Source organism: Ochotona curzoniae, unplaced genomic scaffold (assembly GCF_017591425.1).
Source record: "Ochotona curzoniae isolate NIBS_2020 unplaced genomic scaffold, NIBS_Ocur_1.0 contig_883, whole genome shotgun sequence".
Lineage (NCBI taxonomy): Eukaryota > Metazoa > Chordata > Mammalia > Lagomorpha > Ochotonidae > Ochotona > Ochotona curzoniae.
Window position 1 is genome coordinate 49,715,999 of NW_024466599.1, and position 22,051 is coordinate 49,738,049.

The 22,051-nt window shown below is 53.7% G+C and overlaps 2 protein-coding genes across 7 annotated transcripts; both read left to right on the plus strand.

Moving 5' to 3' along the window:
• Nucleotides 1–192: 192 nt before the first annotated feature.
• ANKRD39 (ankyrin repeat domain 39) lies at nt 193–17,622 on the plus strand. Of its 4 annotated transcripts, none has more exons than XM_040993488.1 (5): nt 193–336; nt 8,422–8,525; nt 8,896–9,099; nt 14,123–14,281; nt 17,541–17,622. In XM_040993488.1, exons 1-4 carry the CDS (start codon nt 234–236, stop codon nt 14,264–14,266), a joined length of 555 nt encoding a protein of 184 aa, XP_040849422.1. In that variant the 5' UTR covers nt 193–233; the 3' UTR covers nt 14,267–14,281; nt 17,541–17,622. The 4 variants fall into 4 exon arrangements, with proteins under 4 accessions (XP_040849422.1, XP_040849421.1, XP_040849420.1 ...); XM_040993487.1 differs by having other exon boundaries at nt 14,123–14,299; nt 17,541–17,612; XM_040993486.1 differs by lacking the exon at nt 17,541–17,622 and adding an exon at nt 14,539–14,628 and having other exon boundaries at nt 14,123–14,299.
• Nucleotides 14,514–21,951, plus strand: ANKRD23 (ankyrin repeat domain 23). Of its 3 annotated transcripts, none has more exons than XM_040993482.1 (9): nt 14,514–14,657; nt 17,541–17,687; nt 17,885–18,019; nt 18,513–18,644; nt 18,729–18,827; nt 18,917–19,015; nt 19,131–19,229; nt 19,340–19,438; nt 19,525–21,951. In XM_040993482.1, the coding sequence occupies exons 1-9, from the start codon at nt 14,514–14,516 to the stop codon at nt 19,618–19,620; spliced, it is 1,050 nt and encodes a 349-aa protein (XP_040849416.1). In that variant the 3' UTR covers nt 19,621–21,951. The 3 variants fall into 3 exon arrangements, with proteins under 3 accessions (XP_040849416.1, XP_040849417.1, XP_040849418.1); XM_040993483.1 differs by lacking the exon at nt 14,514–14,657 and adding an exon at nt 14,758–16,485; XM_040993484.1 differs by lacking the exon at nt 14,514–14,657 and adding an exon at nt 14,758–16,485 and having other exon boundaries at nt 18,516–18,644.
• Nucleotides 21,952–22,051: the final 100 nt, after the last annotated feature.

Genomic DNA, 22,051 nt, shown 5'->3' on the forward strand with positions numbered 1-22,051 from the left:
CCCAAGTCCCGCCCCGCCACCACGATTAGCTCCCGAGCTAAGGACCGGATGCTTGATTGGTCGGATTTGGGGAGGTGGGTGGGACTAGGAGGACTACGACGCACTCTGAGTGGCCGGATCCGGGGCTGTGGGCGGGGCGCTGCGTCCGTCCGTCCGCCCGTACGTCCCTCCGTCCCCGCGGCGGATCCCGAGTGGGCGTCGGACAGCTGGCGTGCAGGCCCCGAACTGCAGCCATGGCAGCTACAAGTCCGTGCGTCGACGGGGGGCCCTGCTGTTCTCGCCCCGGTGCCGTGCCCGGCGTGCAGCAGACGCTGGAGGAGATGGACTTCGAGAGGGGTGAGGCGCTGGGAGCCGGCCCTGCGGGGCCTTCGCCGTCGCGAGCGGCTGCGGTCCTGAGCGGGGAGGATGGGTGGGCCTCGGGAGCGCACGGGGCCCGGTGCGAGCTCGGCTCGTAAACCTTCGCCTTGTAAGCAGGTGGGACGCCGCTTCTCCAGGCCGTGGGGGCTGGGCACGACCACACCTGCTCAGGGTGTCTCGGGGAAGGCGGCTGGGGGTATCGCCCCTTCTGTCCTCCCGGGGCGGGGACCCCCGTGTGTTGGACGCGGTCAGGCCCAGAGCTTCTTGCTTGTCACCTTCGAGGCGGGCAGGCGGTGTCTACACCTGTGGGGCCTTGAGAGGACGCTGTTACCCCCATGTCCTGCAGAAGTTGCGCTGCCTTGCCGGTAAGGCTTGGAGGGAGACTGGCCACCAGCGTCCCCCATTTCTCCGTGTTTGGAGTCACTGTGCTGTGTCATGTCCTGCACAGGCCTTCAGCCGCTGCCTGACGGACCTGCCTTATGATTTGTTTATTTTGAAAGCTACACAAAGAGAGGGACGGACACACACACACGTAGAACTCTTCATTTGCTGGTTCATTTCCCCCAAAAGGCCACAGGTGGCCAGTGCTGGACCACTTCGAAGCCAGGAGCTTCTTCCAGGTCTTCCTCGTGTGTGGCAGGGACCCAAGGACTTCGGCTAGCCTTGGCAGCTTTCCCAGACCCCTAGCAGGGAACCGGATTGGAAGTGGAGCAGCCAGGACTGAATCGGCACCCCAGTGGGCTGCGGGTAACACAGGTGTCCCTTGTTCCCACCCCACCCTTCCTGCAGTGTTTTCTGCTTCTCCCATAGCAGCCACAAAAACCTTTGACAAATACCACATCCCATCAGCTCATTTTCTGTTGCTTTTAGCATAAGTCCAAATTCCTCAGCACCCCCTACCACTCACTGCAAGGGCTCCGTAGCTGAAGCTCTGCCCATTCCGCTTCTCCACCCTCATTGCTTTTCCCATCTCCTTAGGAAGGGCTGGCAGTGTCAGTACAGCAGTTACGACGTCTTTGTCCCACAACCAGGGTGCCTAGCTTTGAGTCCCAGGTCAGCTTCCAATCCCAGCTTCTGGCTGACTGACACCCTGGGAGGCAGCAGGGGACTGCTGGAGAGCTCGAGTCACTGTCATGTGTGTGCAAGACTCAAGATTAAGTTTTGGGGCTCCTGGCTTCAGCTTGCTCCAGCCCTGGCTGTTGCTGGCATCAAGAGACTGAACAAAGCAAGTAGAAGATCTCTCTTGCCTCTCCATCTTTCAAATAAAATGGAAAAAAGAAGTATGAACTTCTATAACTATTAGGCTAGCATCTGGCTCATGCCTTCCCTTCACAGCTGACCCTTACTTGTTGCCTTCCCAGAGCGGCCCTCCTTGAGCCCTGTTCTAGAATCGGCTATGTCTGAAGTCGGTGTGAGTGTCCCAGCCGGGAGATGCTGCAGACACACTGTATTACACAGAACTGTTCCCCACCACCAGGAATTATCTGGTCACAAAATGTCAGCTGTGCTGCTGTGGAAGGACCCTCCCCTGTCCCAGGGAGGGCCTCCTCCTCCAGGCGCCCTGGTAGATCTGTCACCTTGGCTTTCATCCGAGCAGTTTGCACAGCCTGATGTGGTACTGTTGGTTTCTTAGAAAATTGTGGAAGAGATCCTTCTGTGTTGCTCCATTGAGGCCCGTTTCCCTTCGGAGTGCGTTTTCTCTGTGGTTTTCTTAGTGAGGATGGCTGTGGGTTTTCCTTCTCATGTTGCTGAGAGCATCTGCTCACATAGGAGCAGGTGTTTTTGCTTCCCTCGTTGCTTGTTGAGTGATGTAATCTCCGATATGATGGTCTTTTCCTCTGTATAACTTATTTTGTAAGAATTTATTTATTTGAAAGGCAGAGTTAGAGAGAGAGGCAAAGAGAGCTTCTGCCCACTGGTTCACACCCCAGATGCCTGCAGTGGCCAGAGCTGGGCCGATCTAAAACCAGGAGCCAGGAGCTTCTGCCCTGTCTGCCATGTGGGTGCACAGTGCTAAGGGTTTGGGCCATCCTCCACTGCTTTCCTCCCATGAGCAATAGCAGAGCGCTGGATGGGAAATGAAGCAGCTAGGACTTGGCCCGGTGCCTGTATGGGGCTCTGGCACTGCACCTGCCTTGGCAGGTGCTTTTGGGTAACTTTGTAGTGTTCTCTTTGTTGGTGGTGTTCAGGCATCCTAGTTTGCTTGGTTTGTTTTCATTAATCCTCATCAGAGAACTCATGGTTGTCTTCTATTCCTTAGTGTTATCTTTTCTAGCACTGCCTGCCTCCCATTGCATCCAGTTTTTCTCTCCCTCCCTCCCTCTTTGTCTGCCTATCCCTTCTGTCCCTCCCTCCGTGTGTGTGTTTGTCCCCTTTCTCTTCATCTTCTGGAACTTTCATTAAGCATGTTGATACATCCTCCTCTTCCACATTGCTTTATCTGTCGGTGGTATTTTTCTCTCTGTCCTTCTGTGCTGTATTCTAGGAGAATTCCAGATCACTAATTCTCTCTTCAGTTGAGTCTGTGGTACTGTCCAACCTGTTGGTTGTTTTATTTCAGTACTTTTGAAAGACAGAGAGCCAGAGTCCCACGGATCTACCATCCACTGGTTCTCTTCCCACAGATACTCAGAGCAGCCAGGAGCTGGCAACCCAATCTGGAGTTACAGTGACCCAGTGACTTCCAAACTTCCACAGGAAGCTGGCAGCGAGATGGTGATGGGCTAGAACTCAGGCATTCCTGTGTAACATGCAAGCTCTTGTGTGGTGTGTTAACTATGTGACCTCTGGTATGGCTCTTTTTAGTTTAGTTTTTTTGTTTGTTTTTAAAGATTTATTTATTTATTGGAAAGTCAGATATACAGAGAGGAGGAGAGACAGAGAGGAAGATCTTCCGTCTGATGATTCACGCCCAAGTGAGTGCAACGTCCGATGCTTTGCCTATCCAAAGCCAGGATCCAGGAACTTCTTCCGGTATCCCACTCAGGTGCAGGGTCCCAAGGCTTTGGGCCGTCCTCAACTGCTTTCCCGGGCCAGAAGCAGAGAGGTGGATGGGAAGTGGAGCTGCTGGTCTCCCAAGGCCTTGGGCCATCCTTGACTGCTTTCCCAGGACACAAGCAGGGAACTGGAAGGGAAGTGGAGCAGTTGGGATTAGAACCAGCGCCCATATGGGATCCCAGTGCATTCAGGGTGAGGACTTTAGCTATTAGGCCACTGTACCAGGCCCATAGCAGATTCTTAACTTGATGTTTTTGTTGATGTGGGTTCCCTGTTCCAAGTCAGGCAAAGGATTTGTTTAGATTTCCCTGCCTTTGCAGTCCTCTCACTCCTATTGGCACAGTAGCTCTTCTCGTTTCCTTCAGGCTTCTGACCAGGTGGTGGTTCCCTTTCACAGAGTCATCTCTGACCACTGCCTTTCCTTCCGAGCACATGCCTCCACCTCACTGATGTCATAAAATATCCAGAATACATGTGTAGAAAGTTTTTTTTCAGGTGTATATGTTTTTATTTGAAAGGTAGTTACAGAGAGAAGGAGAGACAGAGATCTTACATCAACTTAATTGCTCCCTACATGGCTGCAGTGGCTGGAGCTGAACCTGTCTGAAGGCAGGAGCCAGGAGCTTCTTCCTAGTCTGCCATGTGGGTGCAGGGGCCCGTGGATCTGAGTTCATCCTCCACTGCTTTCCCAGGTATTAGCAGAGCACTGGACTGGAAGCTCAGTTATGAACTGGTATCCATATGGGATGCCAATGCTGTAGGCTGAGACTTATAACCTACTACACCACAGCACCAGACCCGCATGCGTAAAATTATACATGTCAAATGTAATGGGGATATATAAGTAAATATACATTGGTTTCTTGTCTGTTTCCTTTAATTAGTAATTAAGTCTCATAAAGTGAAAATTGTGGAAAGCTTTTTTTTTTTTATTCCTAGCTGATCCCTGGTGCCCTAAACAGTGCTAGGCACATAGTAAATACAGGTTGAGTTTTCCTTTGGAAATATTTGTTTATGCATAAGGAGATATCTTGATGGTACCCCAAGTTTAAACAGAAATTCATGTATGCTTCATATACTGTTTATATACATATAGCAATATGTGTATATAATATACAGTTTGTTTGGTGTTGGGAATCAGATTTCTTTTTAAAGATTTATTTGTTTTTGTTTGAAAAACAAACGTGTAGAGAGAAGAAGAGACAGAGAGAGAAGTCTTCTGTCTACTGATACACTCCCCAGTTGGCCACAAAGGCCAGAACTGAGCTGATTTGAAACCAGGACCATGGAGCTCCTTCTAGGTTTCTTAATCTGGGTGGGTGGGTCCAAGTATTTGGGCTATCAGCTGTTCTCCCAAGCATGTTAACAGGGAGCTGAATTGGAAGTGGAGGAATTAGGACCTGAACCAGCACCCCTATGGGATGCTGGCGTTGCCATCGGGGGTTAACTTGTTGTACCACAGCTCCAGCCCCAGATTTTTTATATAAAAGACAGATCTTCTATCTGCTGGTTCACCACTTAAGTGCCTGTAACAGTGAGGGCTGGGCCAGGCTTAAACTAGGAAACTAGAGTTCAGTTCATGTTTTCCACATGGGTGGCAGGGACCCACACCTGAGACATCATTTTCAGCCTTAAGTGTGTGTTAGCAGGAAGTTGGATCCGCAGTGGAGCCAGTACCTGAACCCAGACACTATGATGCAGTGTCCCAGGCCGCAGTTGAAGCATAGTGCCAAACGCCTGCCCTTATGCAGTATTTTTATTTTAAAGATTTATTTGTCTGTTTGAAAGACAGACTGGGGCCCGGCGCGGTGGTGCAAGTGGTTAAGGTCCTCGCCTTGCACGCCCGGGATCCCATGTGGGCGCTGGTTCTATCCCAGCAGCCCCGCTTCCCTTCCAGCTCCCTGCCTGTGGCCCGGGAGAGCAGTCGAGGACGGCCCAAAGCTTTGGGACCCTGCACCCACATGGGAGACCCGGAAGAGGCTCCTGGCTTCGGACCGGCATAGTATCGGCAGTTGCGCTCACTTGGGGAGTGAATCATGGGACGGAAGATCTTCCTCTCTGTCTCTCCTCTCTGTATATCCGCCTTTCCAATGAAAAAATAATAAAAATAAATCTTTAGAAAGACTGTTCCATTTGCTGGTTCACTCTGATGCTGAATCTCTATTCAGTAATTTTTTTTCAATCTGTAATGTTATAGATTTTTTTTTTAATTAGAATTGAATTTTATCTGGGTGCAAAAAAAATTGAGATCCATGCATAGTTTTTTAACTAGAAGTTTGAGTAGCTAAATATTTTTTTTTTATTTATTTTTATTGCAAAGTCAGATATACAGAGAGGAGGAGAGATAGAAAGATCTTCCGTCCAATAATTCACTCCCCAAGTGAGCACAACGGCCGGTGCTGCGCCAATCTGAAGCCAGGAGCCAGGAACTTCCTGCAGGTCTCCAATGCAGGTGCAGGGTCCCAAAGCTTTGGGCCATCCTCAACTGCTTTCCTAGGCCACAAGCAGGGAGCTGGATGGGAAGCAGGGCTGCTGGGATTAGAACCGGTGCCCGTATGGGATCCTGGTGCATTCCCAGGTGAGGACTTTAGCCACTAGGCCACCACACTGGGCCTGAATAGCTCAATATTTGTATGTGTATTTGTCATAGCAGATTGTCGTAAGGTGAAAATATATTTGTGAGTATAGGTTTTATTTGTTTGTTTATTGCAGTTTGTTTTTATAATAATGATTACATGGTTGATCAGGATGGGAAGGATCAAAGTTTAGATAAAATTGGGTGAACTCATTGCTTCCAAATTTGCTGTTTCTTCTTGTTGTTCCTGGGGAAAGGGGAGAGACAAAGGGGGAACCACCCACGAGTTTCCACAGGTCCCAGTACCCAGGGATGAGGAGCCGCCACCTTATATTAGCCCGGAGTCTCAATGTGTGCATGTTCCGAGGGTTCTGTCCAAGTGGTGTGGATAGTTCTGAAATGCTGCCGATTTCACCAGTCCGAGGATGGTGTCACCCTCCCAGTGTCCATTAGCTCCGCTCACTGAGATTTTTTGCTGTTATCGTTTGCTTGTGGTAGTTGTCCAGCTGGTTCTGTTCTCCTTCTTTTACTACAGCACCAAATGAGCTGCCATATTCTCCTTTCACAACAGGGCCTATGTCCACTGCTCTGCCTTTTTGACTAAGTAGGGCATATTCTTGCAGATGAATCCTAGTACCTGGGCTAGGTGTCCCAAGCATCGCCAGATCCCCCACCCCTAGGGCTCACGAACCCGATATCCACCTAGTAGGTGGCCCCAGGGCCTGGGACAGGAGATCCAAGCCCCACCACCAACCTAGTAGATGTCCCTGGAACCCAGGTCAGGAGACCCCACCCCGCCAAATCCCCCACCTCTGGGCTCATGAACTCAGCATCTACCTAGTAGGCGGGCCCTGGGACCAGGCCAAGAGACCCAAACCCTGCCAGATCCCTCACCCCTGGGGCTCACAAAACCAACACCCACCTGGAATGCCGGTCCTAGGATCTGCGCCAATCGACCCACATCCCACTAGTTTCAACTATCCCCAGGGCTCAGGAACCCAGCCCCCAAAGCACAGACACCTAGGACCTGAGCTAAGCCACCCAAGCCCTGTCAGATCCCAGTCCCTGGCACTCACATACCTAGCCCCCACTGAGCCCAGGTTGGCGTGACTCACCTCACCTCAACGTCCACCATCTTATTGTGCAGCCTGGCCTAATCTAGTCTACCCCCTGTTCCAGCTTCTGCTGCAGCCTATCCCAGCCAGCCTGATTGCTGTCCCTGTCTTAATATGAACTGGCTGGTGTTGCGGCCCAATCTGGCTCCTCCTGCCCCCTGCCCTGGTTCTCAGATCTGCCAGTGGGTGTTATGTGCTGGCCCAGACTGGTGTGTCCCCAGACCTGACCCACATGTATGCCGGTGGGTGCTGTAACCTGGCATGGTCTGGGCTGCTCCTTGCCTTGCTTCTTGTGCTCACCTGCTGAGACTGCCTCCCAATGAAGCAGTTTCCCAGGCTCCTCCATCGAGTCTCCTCCCAGTGGCAGTTCTCGCGCACACCAGTGGGTCATTGGCCCATGTTGACTTTGTACTCCTCCTGTCTCACGAGAACAGTGACCTTATTCAGCTGGCCACACCCATTCTGGTTCTTGTTGGGTGTTGCAGCCCAGCGATACCTGGTCGGCGCGCAGACATGGCTTTCACAGAGTTGAGCAGGAGACAAGACCTTGTCTGGCCTGTTCTACACCCAGCCTGTCTCTAACGAGTACCAGTGGGGGCTGGAGTCAAGCCCAATCTGTCCCACCACAGTCCCAGTGCACACCCGTGCCAGTGCAGGCTGTAGCCATGTCCAGCCAAGCCTGCTGCCCCCATTCCCACTCTCGGCCTCACCAGTGGAAACCCAACCCAGCTGGGGCGCCCCCTTAGCTCCCCAGCAAGGACTGACCCCATCTGCCATTCTTGGGCGAGCCAGCAAGAGAGTGCAGTTCCACAGGGATGGGCCCACATTGCCCCCACAGATTCTGCTATTGGACCCACTTCTCTCACTCTTGTTCTCCCCTCCAAACCACTTTGGTGTAGGTCCCCTACATATGTACACATGTCATTGACTTATCAATGGAAGTCCCTCAGCTTTAATTTCTAACCTGGGCGTAAAAACTACGGGTCATCTCCCCCTGCCACCTGTGCGATCTGTTCACCCCCTGTAAATCAAGATTCTCTAACCATGAGGTTGTGCCCTCGGGCAGCCCAAGGGGCTTTGCCCAGTATCTTTGGTGCCTGGGCTGCCCGGGCCCTTCTGGAGGGTGCCTCCCTTCTGGAGGTAGGAGGAAGGGATTTCTTTGACTGCCCAATCTTATTAACACAGTTAGATCCTTCGTGTAGCTCTCAGCTCTGTCACCAGTGCCTGGAGCAATCCTTGGCACAGTTATTATTTGTTGAGTGAACAGATGTTGACCATTTCCTAGGGGAGGAAAGGACGGTCAAGAAGTGAGTGAAGGAGGTGCTGGCCGTTGGTGGCTGTTCCATGCCCCTCATGCCTCTGTCTGGCCTCCTGCAGGAATCTGGTCAGCAGCCCTGAACGGAGACCTGGGCCGAGTAAAGTACTTCATCCAGAAAGCCACGGACCCAAGTCAGCCCGACTCTGCCGGTTACACTGCTCTGGTGAGCTAGGGGAGGACTGTTGGGAGAGAGGGGCCAGGAAGGGTGTCTGGAAGTTGGGGAAGCTGCCTTCTGTCTGCTGCCATTTCCAATGGCCAAGTTCAGCTGTCCTATGGACTTGCACTCTCAGAGTATCAGCTATTCGATTCTCTTTCCTGACAACCCTAGGAGGTAGGAGTGCTTGATTCCCCCCTTCCCCAGCTGAGGAAGATGATACTAGATCTGAAGAAGCTTGCCTGAGTCACACATCCACTGGGGCTGGCCCCTGAGATGTTTGCAGGCCGCTCCGACCCCATCCTGTGCAGGCCTGCATGCTTCCCACTCCACCTGCGGCCTGGAGTCCACCATCTGACCTCACTCCCTGCTCCTGCAGCACTATGCCAGTCGCAACGGACACTATGCTGTGTGTCAGTTCCTGCTGGAGAGTGGGGCCAAGTGTGACGCGCAGACCCACGGGGGCACCACTGCACTGCACCGGGCCAGCTACTGCGGGCACACCGAGATCGCACGGCTGCTGCTGTCCTATGGCTCCAACCCCAGGCTGGTAGACGATGACGGCATGACCAGTCTTCATAAGGTGGGTCCCTCTCACCCTCTGCAAAGCGGAGGTGGACTTATCTCCAAGTTCTAACAGGTTCGTTGTAGAAAATATGAAAACAGGGAGAAGAATCATCCATCCCCTCCTGCCTACCTGTTGTCACGTCGGGTTTAAGATGCGGTTTCCCAGCCCCTTTCTCAAGCGTGTCAGTAGAATTCATGGTGTGCTATGGCTTTCTTTCCCTTAAGTGGTGCTTCGTAGGAGTTTTTCCATGGAGTTCACTTTCTGAAGTGTGTCCCCACTCTTACTGTTCTACGGATCACTGTCTACACTGTCTACACTGTCTACACTGTGGCCAGAGCGGTCATGTCATTTAGAGACAGCTGCACACACTCTGTGGCATTCACCGGAGCAGACGTTGAAGATGAGCGCGCGTCCACCCCAGGCCCCTGGTAGCTCCATCAGGGAGACAGAGCCAGGGAGGGATGGGGAGAGCCACCATCTGCTGGTTCACCCCCAGTGCCCACAGCAACATCAGTGGCCGTGGCCCACGCATCTGAGGTATCTCTGCTGCCTTCCAGGGTGTGCCTCAGCAGAAACTGAACCAGAAGTGGAACAGCCAGGGTTTGGGCCTGGCACCTCCTAAGGGTTGCGGCTGTCCCAAGCAGTGACCTAACCACAGCCCCAAGTGCCTTACTTAGGCTTTTTTTATTTTTAAGATTTATTTTGTTTCATTTAAAGGCAGAGTTACAGGGATACAGGAGAGACAGAGAAAGGGATCTTCCATCTGCTGGTTCACTCCCCAAATGGCCACAGGAGCCAGGAGCCAGGGGCTTCTTCCAGGCCTCACTTGTGTGTTCAGGGGCCCAGGAACCTGGAGCAGAAGTGGATCAGCTTGGACTTGAACCAGTGCAGGTTTGAGGTGCTGGCCCCACAGGCAGTGGCTTAATCTACTACCACAGTACCAGCCCTTGCCTCAGGTTTTTAGGCTAACTCATGTGAGGCAGCCACCTTGCCAAAAACCAAAGAAAACCATCTCTGAGAAGTGGTATGTGCACATTTATGGCATTTGTACGTAACTATCCTCCCTTGCCACCACCTTGAATGATTTTTTTTAAAGATTTATTTATTTTTATTGCAAAGTCAGATCTACACAGAGGAGGAGAGACAGAGGAAGATCTTCTGTCCAATGATTCACTCCCCAAGAGACCGCAATGGCTGGTGCTGCACCGATCTGAAGCCAGGAGCCAGGAACTTCCTGCAGGTCTCCCACACAGGTGCAGGATCCTAAGGGTTTGGCCCATCCTCAGCTGCTTTCCCAGGCCACAAGCAGGGAGCTGAATGGGAAGCAGGACTGCCGAGATTAGAACTGGTGCCCATGTGGGATCCTGGCACATTTAAGGTGAGGACTTTAGCCACTAGGCCACCACACTGGGCCTGAATTTTTTTTTTTAATTTGTTTATTTGGAAGGCAGAGTTACAGATAGGACGAGGCAGAAAGAACAGTTTTCTACTGGTTCACTCCCCAGATGGCCACAACGGCTGAGACTGGGTCAGCCCCAAAAGCCTAGTGACCAGGAACTTCATCTGGGTCTTGCACGTGGGCGTGGGGACCCAAGCAATTAGAACATCTTCTACTGCTCTTCTAGACACATTAGCAGTGAGCTGGGTGGGAAGTGGAGCCCGTATGGGATGCCAGTGCTACGTGAGGGTTGTTAACCCCCTGCACTACAGTGTCAACTCCAGGGAGTGGTGATTTTAAAAAGTGGTTCTGGTCAGATATTGTGGCATTGTGGGTTAAGCCGCTACTTGGGTTACCTGATTCTTTGAGTGTGTGGGTTCCAGTTTCCCATATCCAGTCCAGATTCCTGCTGTCCTTACATCCTGGGTGCCAGTGATGGGAAGTACTTGGGCCACTGCCCCCCACACGGGAGACCCAGATGATGTCTTTGGCTCCTGGTTAGGGCCAGCCACTGGCCCAGCCTTGGCTGTTGTAGGCATTTGGTGACTGAAGTAGCACATGTAAGAATTTGCTCTGGCCTGGCGCGATGGCGCAGTGGTTAAGGTTCCTCGCCTTGCACGCCCCAGGGTCCCATATGGGTGCCAGTTCTAGACCCGGCAGCCCCACTTCCCATCCAGCTCCCTGCCTGTGGCCTGGGAAGGCAGTCGAGGACTCCCCAAGTGAGTGCAATGGCCGATGCTATGCCGATCCAAAGCCAGGATCCAGGAACTTCTTCCAGGTCTCCCACGTGGGTACAGGGTCCCAAGGCCTTGGGCCATCCTTGACTGCTTTCCCGGGCCACAGGCAGGGAGGTGGATGGGAAATGGAGCTTCCGGGATTAGAACCGGCGCCCATATGGGATCCGGCACGTTCAAGGCGAGGACTTTAGCCGCTAGGCCACGCCACCGGGCCCCCTCGCCAGTTTTATACTGGATTCTTATCCACATGGCCCGTCCACCAAGCACCTGCTGCTACCCTTTCTTATTTTCTTCAACTACTCTCTGTCACCAAGGGCCACACATCAGAAGCCATTCCTCTTGTCTGTATGCCCTTCCCTTCCTCCCTTTCTTCATGTGGCTTTACCCTTCCCTGTGGGTTGCAGTTCACACTCACTCACTCTCCCTCTCATTGATCCCCAGTTGTCCCCAGCTGGCAGCCATTTGCTGCCTAGACTGCAGGTTGCCGGCCGGCCTGCCTGCTGGAGGCCTGTCTCAGAGGAGACAGCTGGGCCTCATCCTTGCCTTTAGCAGCCTTGGCACTCAGCACAGGTGCTCCGTGAGTATGTGCTGAGCAGACAGCTGAGTGTCGGATTTGCCTTGGTCCTTGCCATTTGCTGGCCAGCCTGCTTAGGCCCTCGTGGTCTGGACTGGTGTCAGTGCCAGCCGTCTCATGTCGCAGTTCATGTGATGACTGTTTACAGGCAGGGCTGGTGGTACCTGCTGTGTGCAGCGTTTTGGATATGTCTGCATCCCCTACTCTCATTTTGGAAGTTACTCTTCCATGTTGACTTCTTTTAAAAATAAGCTACTTGTAACTTTTTTTTAAAATTTATTTTGGGCCCAGCACAGTAGCCTAATGGCTAAAATCCTTGCCTTGTATGCACTGGATCCCATATGGATGCTGGTTCATGTCCCAGAAGCCCCGCTTCCCTTGTAACTTCCTGCCTGTGGCCTGGGAAAGCAGTCAAGGTTGGCCCAAACCCTTGGAAACCTGTACCCACATGGGAGACCAGGAAGAGGCTCCTGGCTCCTGGCTTTGGATTGGCTCAGCTCCAACTATTGCAACCGCTTGGGGAGTGAATCATTGGTTGGAAGATCTTCCTTTCTGTATGTCTGACTGCAATAATAATAATCATAATAAAAAGGATTTATTTATTTTTACTGGAAAGTCAGATTTATAGAGAGAAGGGGAGACAAGATTTGTCCACTGGTTCACTCCCCAAGCTGGAAGGAAAGTAGAGCAGCCAGGACACAAACCGGCACCCATGTGGGACCCTAGCACATGCAAGGTGAGGACTTTAGCACCAGGCCCTGTCCTGCTTATTTACAAGGCAGATGTCAGAGAGGAAGGAGATGTTCCACCTGCTGGTTTATCCCCCAGATGGCCACAGTGCCCATGGCTAGGCCAGTCCAAAGCCTGGAGCTCCGTTTGAGTCTCTCTTATGGGTGGCATGGTTCCATTGCACTTGCATAGTATTTCCTGACTTGCCAGGCGTATCAGCAGGGAACTGGATGGGAAGTAGAGCAGCCGTGGTTCAGGCCAGTGCTCCCGTATCAACGCAGTGTCATGAGCAGTGGCTTCACCTGCTGCCCATGGTGGCCCCTGGATGTTGTGTTTTGTGAGAGGGTTGGCATGCGTCTCACAGCTGCTCGAAACATGGTGCTGCTTCAATTTGGCGATGCTGTTGAAGCCTGGGGTCTGTGCCCACTGCGAGGACCTGCTCCATAAAGATCTGGGCTTCCGCAGGGGGTGGTGGTGGCCTCCAGCATGGCTTTTGGGCTTCTCCAAGCCCCACGAGCCCGTCAGTTTGCTGGAGGAGCAGAGCGCCGTTGTCAGCAGGTCGATCCCAGCTCAGTCACTGGGAAAGGCAGACTACATGGTTGCTGAGGTCTGAGGTGTCTACAGGAGTTCAGATGTTGATGCCTAGGAGCTGGTGCTGGCATCTGATGTGCGCTCTGGTTCATGTCCCAGCTCCCTGCTGATGGCACGGGTAAGCAATGGCAGATGCCCTCACACCCACAAGCAAGGCCTGGATGGAGTTCTTGGCTTCTGGCTGTGGCCTGGCCCAGAGCTCGGCTGTTGTAGCTATGTGGGATGTAATCCAACCAGTGGAAGATCTGTGTATCTCCTCTAAACTCTACCTTTCAAATAAATAAATACATTTTTTTTATTGGAAAGTCAGATTTACAGAGAGAAGGAGAGGCAAAGAGGAAGATCTTCATTGGTTGATTCACTCCCCAAATGGCCGCAATGGCGAGAGCTGAGCCGATCCAAAGCCAGGAGCTTCTTCTAGGACTCCCACACAGGTGCAGGGTCCCAAGTCCTTGGGCCGTCCTTGACTGCTTTCCCAGGCCACAGTATGGAGCTGGATGGGAAGTTGGGCCACCGGGATTAGAACTGGCGCCCATATGGGATCCTGGTGCATTCAAGGTGAGGGAGGACTTCAGCCATTAGGCCATCACGCTGGGCCCCTTAATCATTTTAAGAAAAAGAAATTGACACCACATGGGGATCCTGTGTCTCAAAGGAGATAAGCAAGGCAAGGAACCCAGGCTCCTCCTTCCCTGTTCATCTGGAGGGTGCTCAGGGCAGGGGCCATGTGTGTCCCCCGGCACCCTGGGGATGACCTGTTGGTATCTGAGCTGGTGATAACAGCTCCAACCAAAGGCAACACTGTCCATGGGACAAAGGCACAGGAAAGGAAAGCCTCAGGCTCAGTGCCCAGTCCTCCACCATCTGCCCACTGGTCCCTTGCATCCCACAGAAGTTGGAGGAACCCTACTCAAACCACCGTACACTGTGCAGGGTCAGGCCTGTTGACCCGGGTCTCTGTTTCCACAGGCCGCAGAGAATGGCCACGTAGACATCTGCTCCATGCTGCTGCAGCACAGCCCAGCCCTGAAGGCTGTCCGGGACCGGAAAGCACGGCTGGCGTGTGACCTGCTGCCTCGCAACAGCGACCTGCGGGACCTGCTGGCCAGCTGAGCTGCCACCCTACGGGTCAGGCTGCCCTGGAAGGTTTCACTGACTCACTGTCTTTGACCCTGCCCTTGCCCTAGATGCCCCCAAGCCTCAGGGAGGGGAACTGAGGCCAGAAGAGCCCCATTGTGCCCCAGCAGAAGTGAGGGATTCCATAAGGAGAGGTTTGCAGGGTGCAGGAAGTGGTTAAGCCTGGTCTGATGATTATGCTCCGAATGTGTTCCCTTTTGGGAAAAAGAATAAAGTGATAGATATGCCGACCTCCTTCCGTATCCAAGGTGGAAGCCCAAATACAAGAACACAGCTGTGTATTCAGAGAAAGTGTGGCATGCAGGACGAGAGCTGCCTGCTGCCCCCAGTGCTCTGCCTGTCTGTCACTGAGCGGCTTGTCTGTGAGGTGAGGGATTCCAGGTGCCACCGCGGGCACCCAGGCAGGGACCAGCGGCAGCTTCCCAACATGTCTAGGGCTTGCCTTGCCTCGTGAGGGGCGCAGGGGCTTGCCCTGCCAGTGAGGGAGAGTTCATGAGAGCAGATGCTGCTGCAAGCTGCCTGTCTGCCAACATAAAGAATGTGTTCCTTTTTCTTGACTCATACGTTTATATGCGTGACTTTGAAGTGTTTTTCCTCCAGTGGGAACTGGGCCAGTCACCATGGATGGCCATGTCTGAGCCAGCTGAGGCTGGAGTGTCTTCTGGAGCCACCTGGAACACTGCTGTCCTGTGTGTGTAGCAGCCCCGGGTCTCATGGGGGAGCCTGAGATACTGGGGCTCAGTGCCAACATGGTAAAGGCATGGATGCCCCCGCGCCCCAGCCAGGGACCCTGTCCTCAGGTGGCACCAGTGGTATCCATGGTTCTCCCTAGGCCGCTGTTCTTGGCTTGGCAAGGATGGGCAAGTCCAGGAGAACTTTTAACTTCATACTTACATCTTTTTTTTTTTTTTTTTTTTGCTGTTGTTTTTAAGGATACTTTTCCTAACCCTAACCGCACAGCATTCAGCTCCAGGTGACCTGGCTGGTTTCCTGCTGGCATCTCCAGTGGAACCTGCTGATTCAGATGCCCTTGACTCCAAGGCTGAGGCAGAGGCGCCCCGGCATTAGGGCTGGATGGTAGAGTCCCAAACTGAAGTCTGACTCGTTCTTGACTGAGAGCCCTCAGTCTAGTCTAGGAAATTCATTTCCTTGGAACAAAACATTTTTCTGGAGGTTGTGGGGGGGTGGGGCAGAAGCCTGAGAACTTAAATTTCTTTGCTCTGGGTCTTACGTGGAAGCCATGCTGGGGGCAGGCGATATCTGAGGGCGCACTGGCTGCTGGCCAGGGCCTCTGTCCCCACCCCTGTCCCCCTGGCAGCGGCTGGCTGTGCCTGTTGCTGGGGTTCTGGAGTCTTATTTACTGACTATCTGGTTACCTCTCAAAGGTCAGGACGGCGCCTGAGGCCCTGCTGGGCGCTGGGTGCACGTGGCTGCATGGCTTTGGAAACAGGTTTAGGAATTTGGCTGTTGGTGGCCCGAGGCAGGCTGCTGTGAGAGTGTCCCGTTATTCTTACCTCCTGGGACCTGGGCCAGATTGCAGCCCCGCTTCCCTGTAAGGGGCGTGCTCCATGTTTGGTGGGGAGCACTGTGGCTGTGGGAGGGGTAGCCATGGAAGACACCTTCAGGGGCTGAGGGCCATTGGCAGGCCAGGCCCCACTCCAGGTGGTACCACCCTGGAAGTCACAGCCTGTCAGCATGGAGGGCAATAGAAGGTGAGGAGCAGCCTGGAAACTGGGCATCGGGCAACTGCATAGAGCTGGTGGTATGGATGCTACAGGGATTCAGGAGGCAAGAGGGCAACCTGGGCGACTTCCACAGGCCCCAGGCTGGTTTGTACCAAAGTGACTGGGCCGGGTCTTTGAAATTTCCTGAGCAGCCAGGTCCCCAACAGTGCGGAGGCTCAAGCTGGCCTGTTGACCGCTGACCTCAAGGCAGTGGGAACCAACATCCCCTTGAATATTGGCTTGTGTTGCGCTGGCTCAGTAGGGGGAGGGGCCATGTGAGGCGGCTCAGCGGGCTGCCTTCCCAGGCTGGTATTTTGGTTGGTGTGACAGAACCTGAGAGTCATCTGCCCTCCCTTGCCCTGACTCTCCCCTGCGAGGGAGCTCTACTATAAAGAGGGGAACAGCCCGCCAGACTGTGGCGGGGGCGCGTTGAACGGGGGGACCATGGACTTCATCAGCATTCAGCAGTTGGTAAGGACCTGGGGCGTGGGCAGGTTCCCAGCCCCCTCGGCAGTTGGGGGAAGGCAGCCACTGTCTGGGGTCTGTGGAGTCAAGGCCTAGGAGCCAGGCAGGCACTCCTTTGTAGCCTGTGCCTGGTTCTCCTGTGCGCTGCCGAGGGGCAGGAGACAGGAACAGCAAAGATGTGGGGTGTGATGGCCATGTGAGTCCTGCCCTGGACTGTGATGGGGAAATGGGAGTGTTCAGGCTCCGTGCAGAGTTGGGGCTGGCTGTGGCACTCACTTTCCCAGCACCGGGCCTGGTTTTGGTAGCACAGAGTTCACGATGTCCACAAGCCCCCTAGGGAGCCAATCACACCAGCCTGTGCTGGAAGTTCATAGAGAGCCTGGGGTCTGGGCAGCGGGGGGATGTTGGTGTTACTTTCAAAGGGAAGATGGTTCTGCATGGCTGAGAGCACCAGCACCACTGACCTGTCTTCCCAGCCTGGTCCCTCCCACAACCGGCTCAGTCCCAGCGGCAGGCGAAGGGCATCTGTGGAGACTGGCTCTCCCCAAAGCATGAGACCAGTAACACAGTCCCCGCAACCTCTGCAGGGTAAATGCAAGTTGGATCCCACTCCCCTGTATTTTCCCACCACCCCAGAGCTGGCCTTTCCCCAGCGGTGGGCATCTCTGTGGCTGTGAGCTTGTCCCAGGAGGTAGCATGGCATATGATCTGGTCAGAATCTAAGGGCAGCAGCCTGGGGCAGGGTGGGGGGCGGGGGTGGTGAGCTAAGCTGTCACCTGGCTTAAAGCAACCTGTGTGCTGGCCAGTGGTATAAATAGATGTGGTCTCAGCCTTCCCAGAGAGCCTGCTGACAGGAGCAGGACAGCCAGCAGTCAGTCATACCCCTGCAGTGGGAGCCAACCAGGAGGCGCTGGCCAGCCAGCAGCATCCGAAACCCAACACCCTCACATTGCAGCCATCAGCAGCCCCACTCCTCCAAGCACCTTTCAACCTTGTTTCCTAAGGCAGGGTGGGAGGAGTCTCTCACTTCCCTGCTTCTTCATTCCCTGTCCCTCCTACAGGTAAGTGGAGAAGGAATTGGAAGGAAAGCATTGGGCTTTGGTCACGGAGCTCCTGACCCTGGAGGTGGGCCTAATGACTGGAGACTGGGACCCCATGAGGCTGTGGCCCGGGAGAAGCTGAAATCGGAAGAGGAGAAGAAGAAAAAAGTGAGCTTGGAGCTGGGTGGGAGTGACGGCCCTGGGCTCGGGCCCAGGCAGCCTGAGCCACAGTGTGTAGCGCATCTGTGGGGTAAGGGGGTGAAAGGGGGAGACCACAGGTGAGGCTCAGAGTAACCAAGGGCCTGCTCTGTCCCACCCCGTTGCTCACATCTGGCATACTCTTTCCTGTGCACCTCCTGCCCTAGCTGGAAAGATTTAACAGCTCCAGGCTCAATCTGGAGACTCTGGCGGATTTGGAGAACTTGGTTCAAAGACGGAGAGAAAAGCGACTGAAACTGAAGCAGAGAGTCCCCCCCAGAGAACCTGAGGCCCAGGTTAAGGTGAGCAGAGGCAGGGAGCATACAGGGGTGGGGTCGGGGAGCCACACCCAGAGCCTGCTTTATGTGGGGCTGGGACCTGGGGAGCAAGGGGAAGCACCCTGTGTTGTACCCTCAGAGGCTGCTTGGGCACAGCACTCCCAAGGCAGTGTCCTTTTGTGGGCTCTCCAGATCCATTTGTGCCCCCTCTGCTGTGGTTGCTGGTGACCCTTGGCTAGCGTCACACTCATGTCTGCGTGCCACCGTCCCTGGGCCTAAGGAGCCATTTATCTGAGGCTGGCTCAGTGCTCACTATGATGACAAGGACACCCTGATGGAGTGTAGTGAAGGGACCTCAAATGCTGAGGATACCATGTGCCAGTGTCCTGGGCAGGACTGAAAATTGAGCTTGCACCAGCCAGCAGTGGGCTGGTCCTCTGTCCACTGCTTGAGGACCACAGAGCCCCAGGTGCCCACAGCTGGAGTGTGACTTGGCTTTGTCCTTCAACTGGTACAGCAGCCACCACCAACCGAGACCCCACTGGAGCCGGTGGATCTGGACAGGTTCCTGAAGGCAGCTGCCGAGAACCAGGAGGCCCTGATTGACAAATACCTGACGGATGGAGGGAACCCCAACGCCCATGACAAGGTAGTGGTGGGAGTCGGTAGGCTTGTGGCACCTGCAGTTGCAGGAATGCTGTTCCTCTGCATTATCTCCCACCTCTGCTCCCAGCTCCACCGCACGGCCTTGCACTGGGCCTGTCTGAAGGGTCACAGGCAGCTGGTGAGTAAGCTGCTGGCGGCAGGAGCTGCTGTGGATGCACGGGACTTGGTGAGAGCCGGGAAGGCCCCTCCCTGTGGCAGATGCCCTGCCTCACCTGCCTGTAGGTCAGCGTACTTAGTGGCTTCTTTGTTTTGCAGCTGGACAGGACCCCTGTGTTCTGGGCCTGCCGTGGAGGACACCTGGACATCCTCAAAGAGCTGCTTAACCAGGGGGCTCAGGTCAATGCCCGGGACAAGGTAAGGGGGCGGCATTGACTCTCGGTAGCCTGTTGGGAGAAGCAGGTGCTACTGGTGAAATAAAAACCTAACCCTTTTGGGAGGAAGTCCCTGCTGACCTCACTGGCCCTCACAGATCTGGAGCACCCCCCTCCATGTGGCCGTGCGCACAGGGCATTCAGATTGCCTGGAGCACCTCATAGAGTGTGGAGCCCGGCTTGACGCACAGGACAAGGTAGGCACTCTGTCCAGGTGGGGGCAGCTTCCCCCCCAGGGCATGGTAACAGAGAAGAGTGCACCAGACCAGAGGTGCTGTCTAGTCAGCGTGATTTCTCCCTCCTGCAGGAAGGGGACACAGCACTCCACGAGGCTGTGCGGCATGGCCACTACAAAGCTATGAAGCTACTGTTGCTCTACGGAGCCAAGCTGAGCATGCAGAACGCAGTGAGTACAGCCTGCAGCACACTGTGAGCCAGGTGGCTAGTGGAGCTCCTGAGAGGAAAGGGCTGACCCCACATCTTTGTCCCCAGGCTTTCCTGACTCCAGTGCAGCTGGCACGAGATTGGCAGCGGAGCATTCGGGAAGCACTACAGGCCCATGTGGGGCACACCCGCACCCGGTGCTGACCACTATGACAGACCTGTAGGGTCGCTCAACACCATTCCATCCCTCCCACATCCCACTTTTTAGTTCCTGCCCCTGTCCCAAGTCCCCTGGTGAGGCTGTGCTTCCTCAGGTAGCCCCACTAGGGCTGAGGAACAGCTCTGAGCCCTGCAGGTAGAGGACAGACCTCCCTGGCTTTGGATGCTGGAGCTGAGACAGGCTGTGGCAGAGGACTGGAAGGTGGCAAAATGGGGCCATAAGAGGGCAAGGGGAGTGCAGTGGGAGCGGCTCTGGTTGGGTGCTTGGCATCCTCAGTGTCCGCCAACATGCAGGCCAGGTTTGCCGCAGCCCATTGGCCAGTGGTAATAGCTGCTTTCCAGGAAGTAATGGATGACTCACGCAGGCTTCCTAGGTGTCAAGCAGTGTAAGCTGGCCAGCATCAGTGGACATGCTTTCTCCAGGCAGCTCCAGCCTGGCAGCAGCAGCCCTGGTCAGGTCTGGAGTGGCTCTGGAACTCAGTCTTGGGGCCTCTGGAGTTGGGTTGTGGTTTTCTGCAGGGTCTTCTCAACGAGTTTGCCCCCTAGAAGGCCAGGACCCACCAGGCTGCCTCAGGAGTCCTAGACTGAGGAGCCAAAGCTGAGATTCTGGGGAAAGCTTCACCCACTGACTACAAGCCTCAGTCCAGCTGCCTCCTGCACCGTTGGGGTGGAGATGAAGGGCCTTGGTGCTGGGGATTGCTTGTGGCCCACTCAACTTGTGGGGCGGTGGCCCGTAACCCTGGTTTCCTTCAGTCTTTTCACCCACCCCACCCCTGTACTGGAGCTTGAGTGCCAGCCTGCAGCTTGCTATTGCAAGCCATCCCCATCCCACCCTGGAGGTCAGGCCACAGACCTCTGGTCCCACCTGCTGACTGTGGTGTCATGAGGACCTCATCTCCCACAGGGTCTGTCATCTTCATCTTCCACTGTCCTTTTTATGTCAAATCTCATGGGTGCAGACTACTAACTGGCAAGGCTGGGTCCTTTAGTGCCAGGAAGTGAATCCTACAAAGCTCTGTTCTCATCTGAGACCACAGGCTGAGGGAACGGCTAGCAGATGAAGGCTTAACCACCCTCACCTGGTCCTGGCTTACGTGAAGCAGCTGGGTTGATGTCCCTTCTGCAGCAGTTCCTTTAGTGTGATGCTGGTGGCCTTCCCAGCCCAAGAACAAGGCTGTGCTGTTGCTGTGTGGAACAGCTCAGCAGTGCCCTGCAGCAAGAGCCACAATCCTCCCCTTGGGCAGTTTGTGCCCATGCCGACAGAGCCAGTGTACAGACACTGGTGCTATGACCGAAACGGACACTCAAGACCATAGACAAGAAAAGTCCTCATCTAGGAAGTGAGGATATTTACAGACACAATACATACCTTTTTATACACATCAGTGCCTTCAGTTCATTAAATCTATTAACTATCCAGTATAGTCTACCTGTCTTCTCTAGGCTGGAAGGAGCCTTACTGTCCTCAGCACCAGAAATCAAACCTTAACCATGCTGGTCCGACAAGAGAAGCCACCAGGTGTGAGGTGGCAGGAGGGTCCCAGCACTGGGCTCCTATGCTCAGGGTGCCTCTGGGCACTGGTAGACAAATGCACAGAGAGCTGGTCCTCAGCCTCAGCTACTCAACAATCACCAGGGTCTCATGTCCAGACTAAGTCAGAAATCCTCAAGATGAGTATAGCTTTGTTTGTGTACATAAGAAATTGTAAAGGATCTACACAAAAATCTATACACCCAACTAGGATAAGGGTAAGATCTCAGGACACAAAAAGGCTCTTTCTAGCGACCAACAAGGAGCACAGGGACACACAAAGACAGTACCATTTATAGTTACCTCAAGAAGGAAACAACTAGGCTTAAAACAAAAGGAACTGTAGGCTAAAATCTATAAAATCCCAAAATTTCAAGAAATGGAGAGGTATACCACGTTCATGGACAGTCCTGTTTCCCCTTGCCCAACCTGATATAGGTTTTAGCAGTTCTCATCAGAATACCAGTGAGAGTTCTGTGATTGTGGACGTTATATTTAAATTCATTTTTTAAAATGTATCTATAACAACTCTGAAAAAGAAAGTAGAAAGAGGTATTAGTTTCAAGACTTAGACCAAAGGATCAGCAGACAACTCAAAAAGGTCCACCCAGATAAGCCCAGCTGACCTTGACCAATGTGAGAAAAGACTGGCTTTTCAACAAATGGTGCCAAAGCAGTTAGACACCTATAGGCTGTGAGGAAAAGAAACAAAACGAAACAAAAAATGGGCAGAGTTAACTCAAAATGGACCACAAACTTAACTGTTAACACATAAAACTTTCAGGGGGAAAAAAACCCCCACAATCTTTAGGACCCAAGACGGTAGAGTTTTCAGATGCGACGCTAACAGAAAGATGATCAGTGAAAGAAAAGCTGGTGATGAGA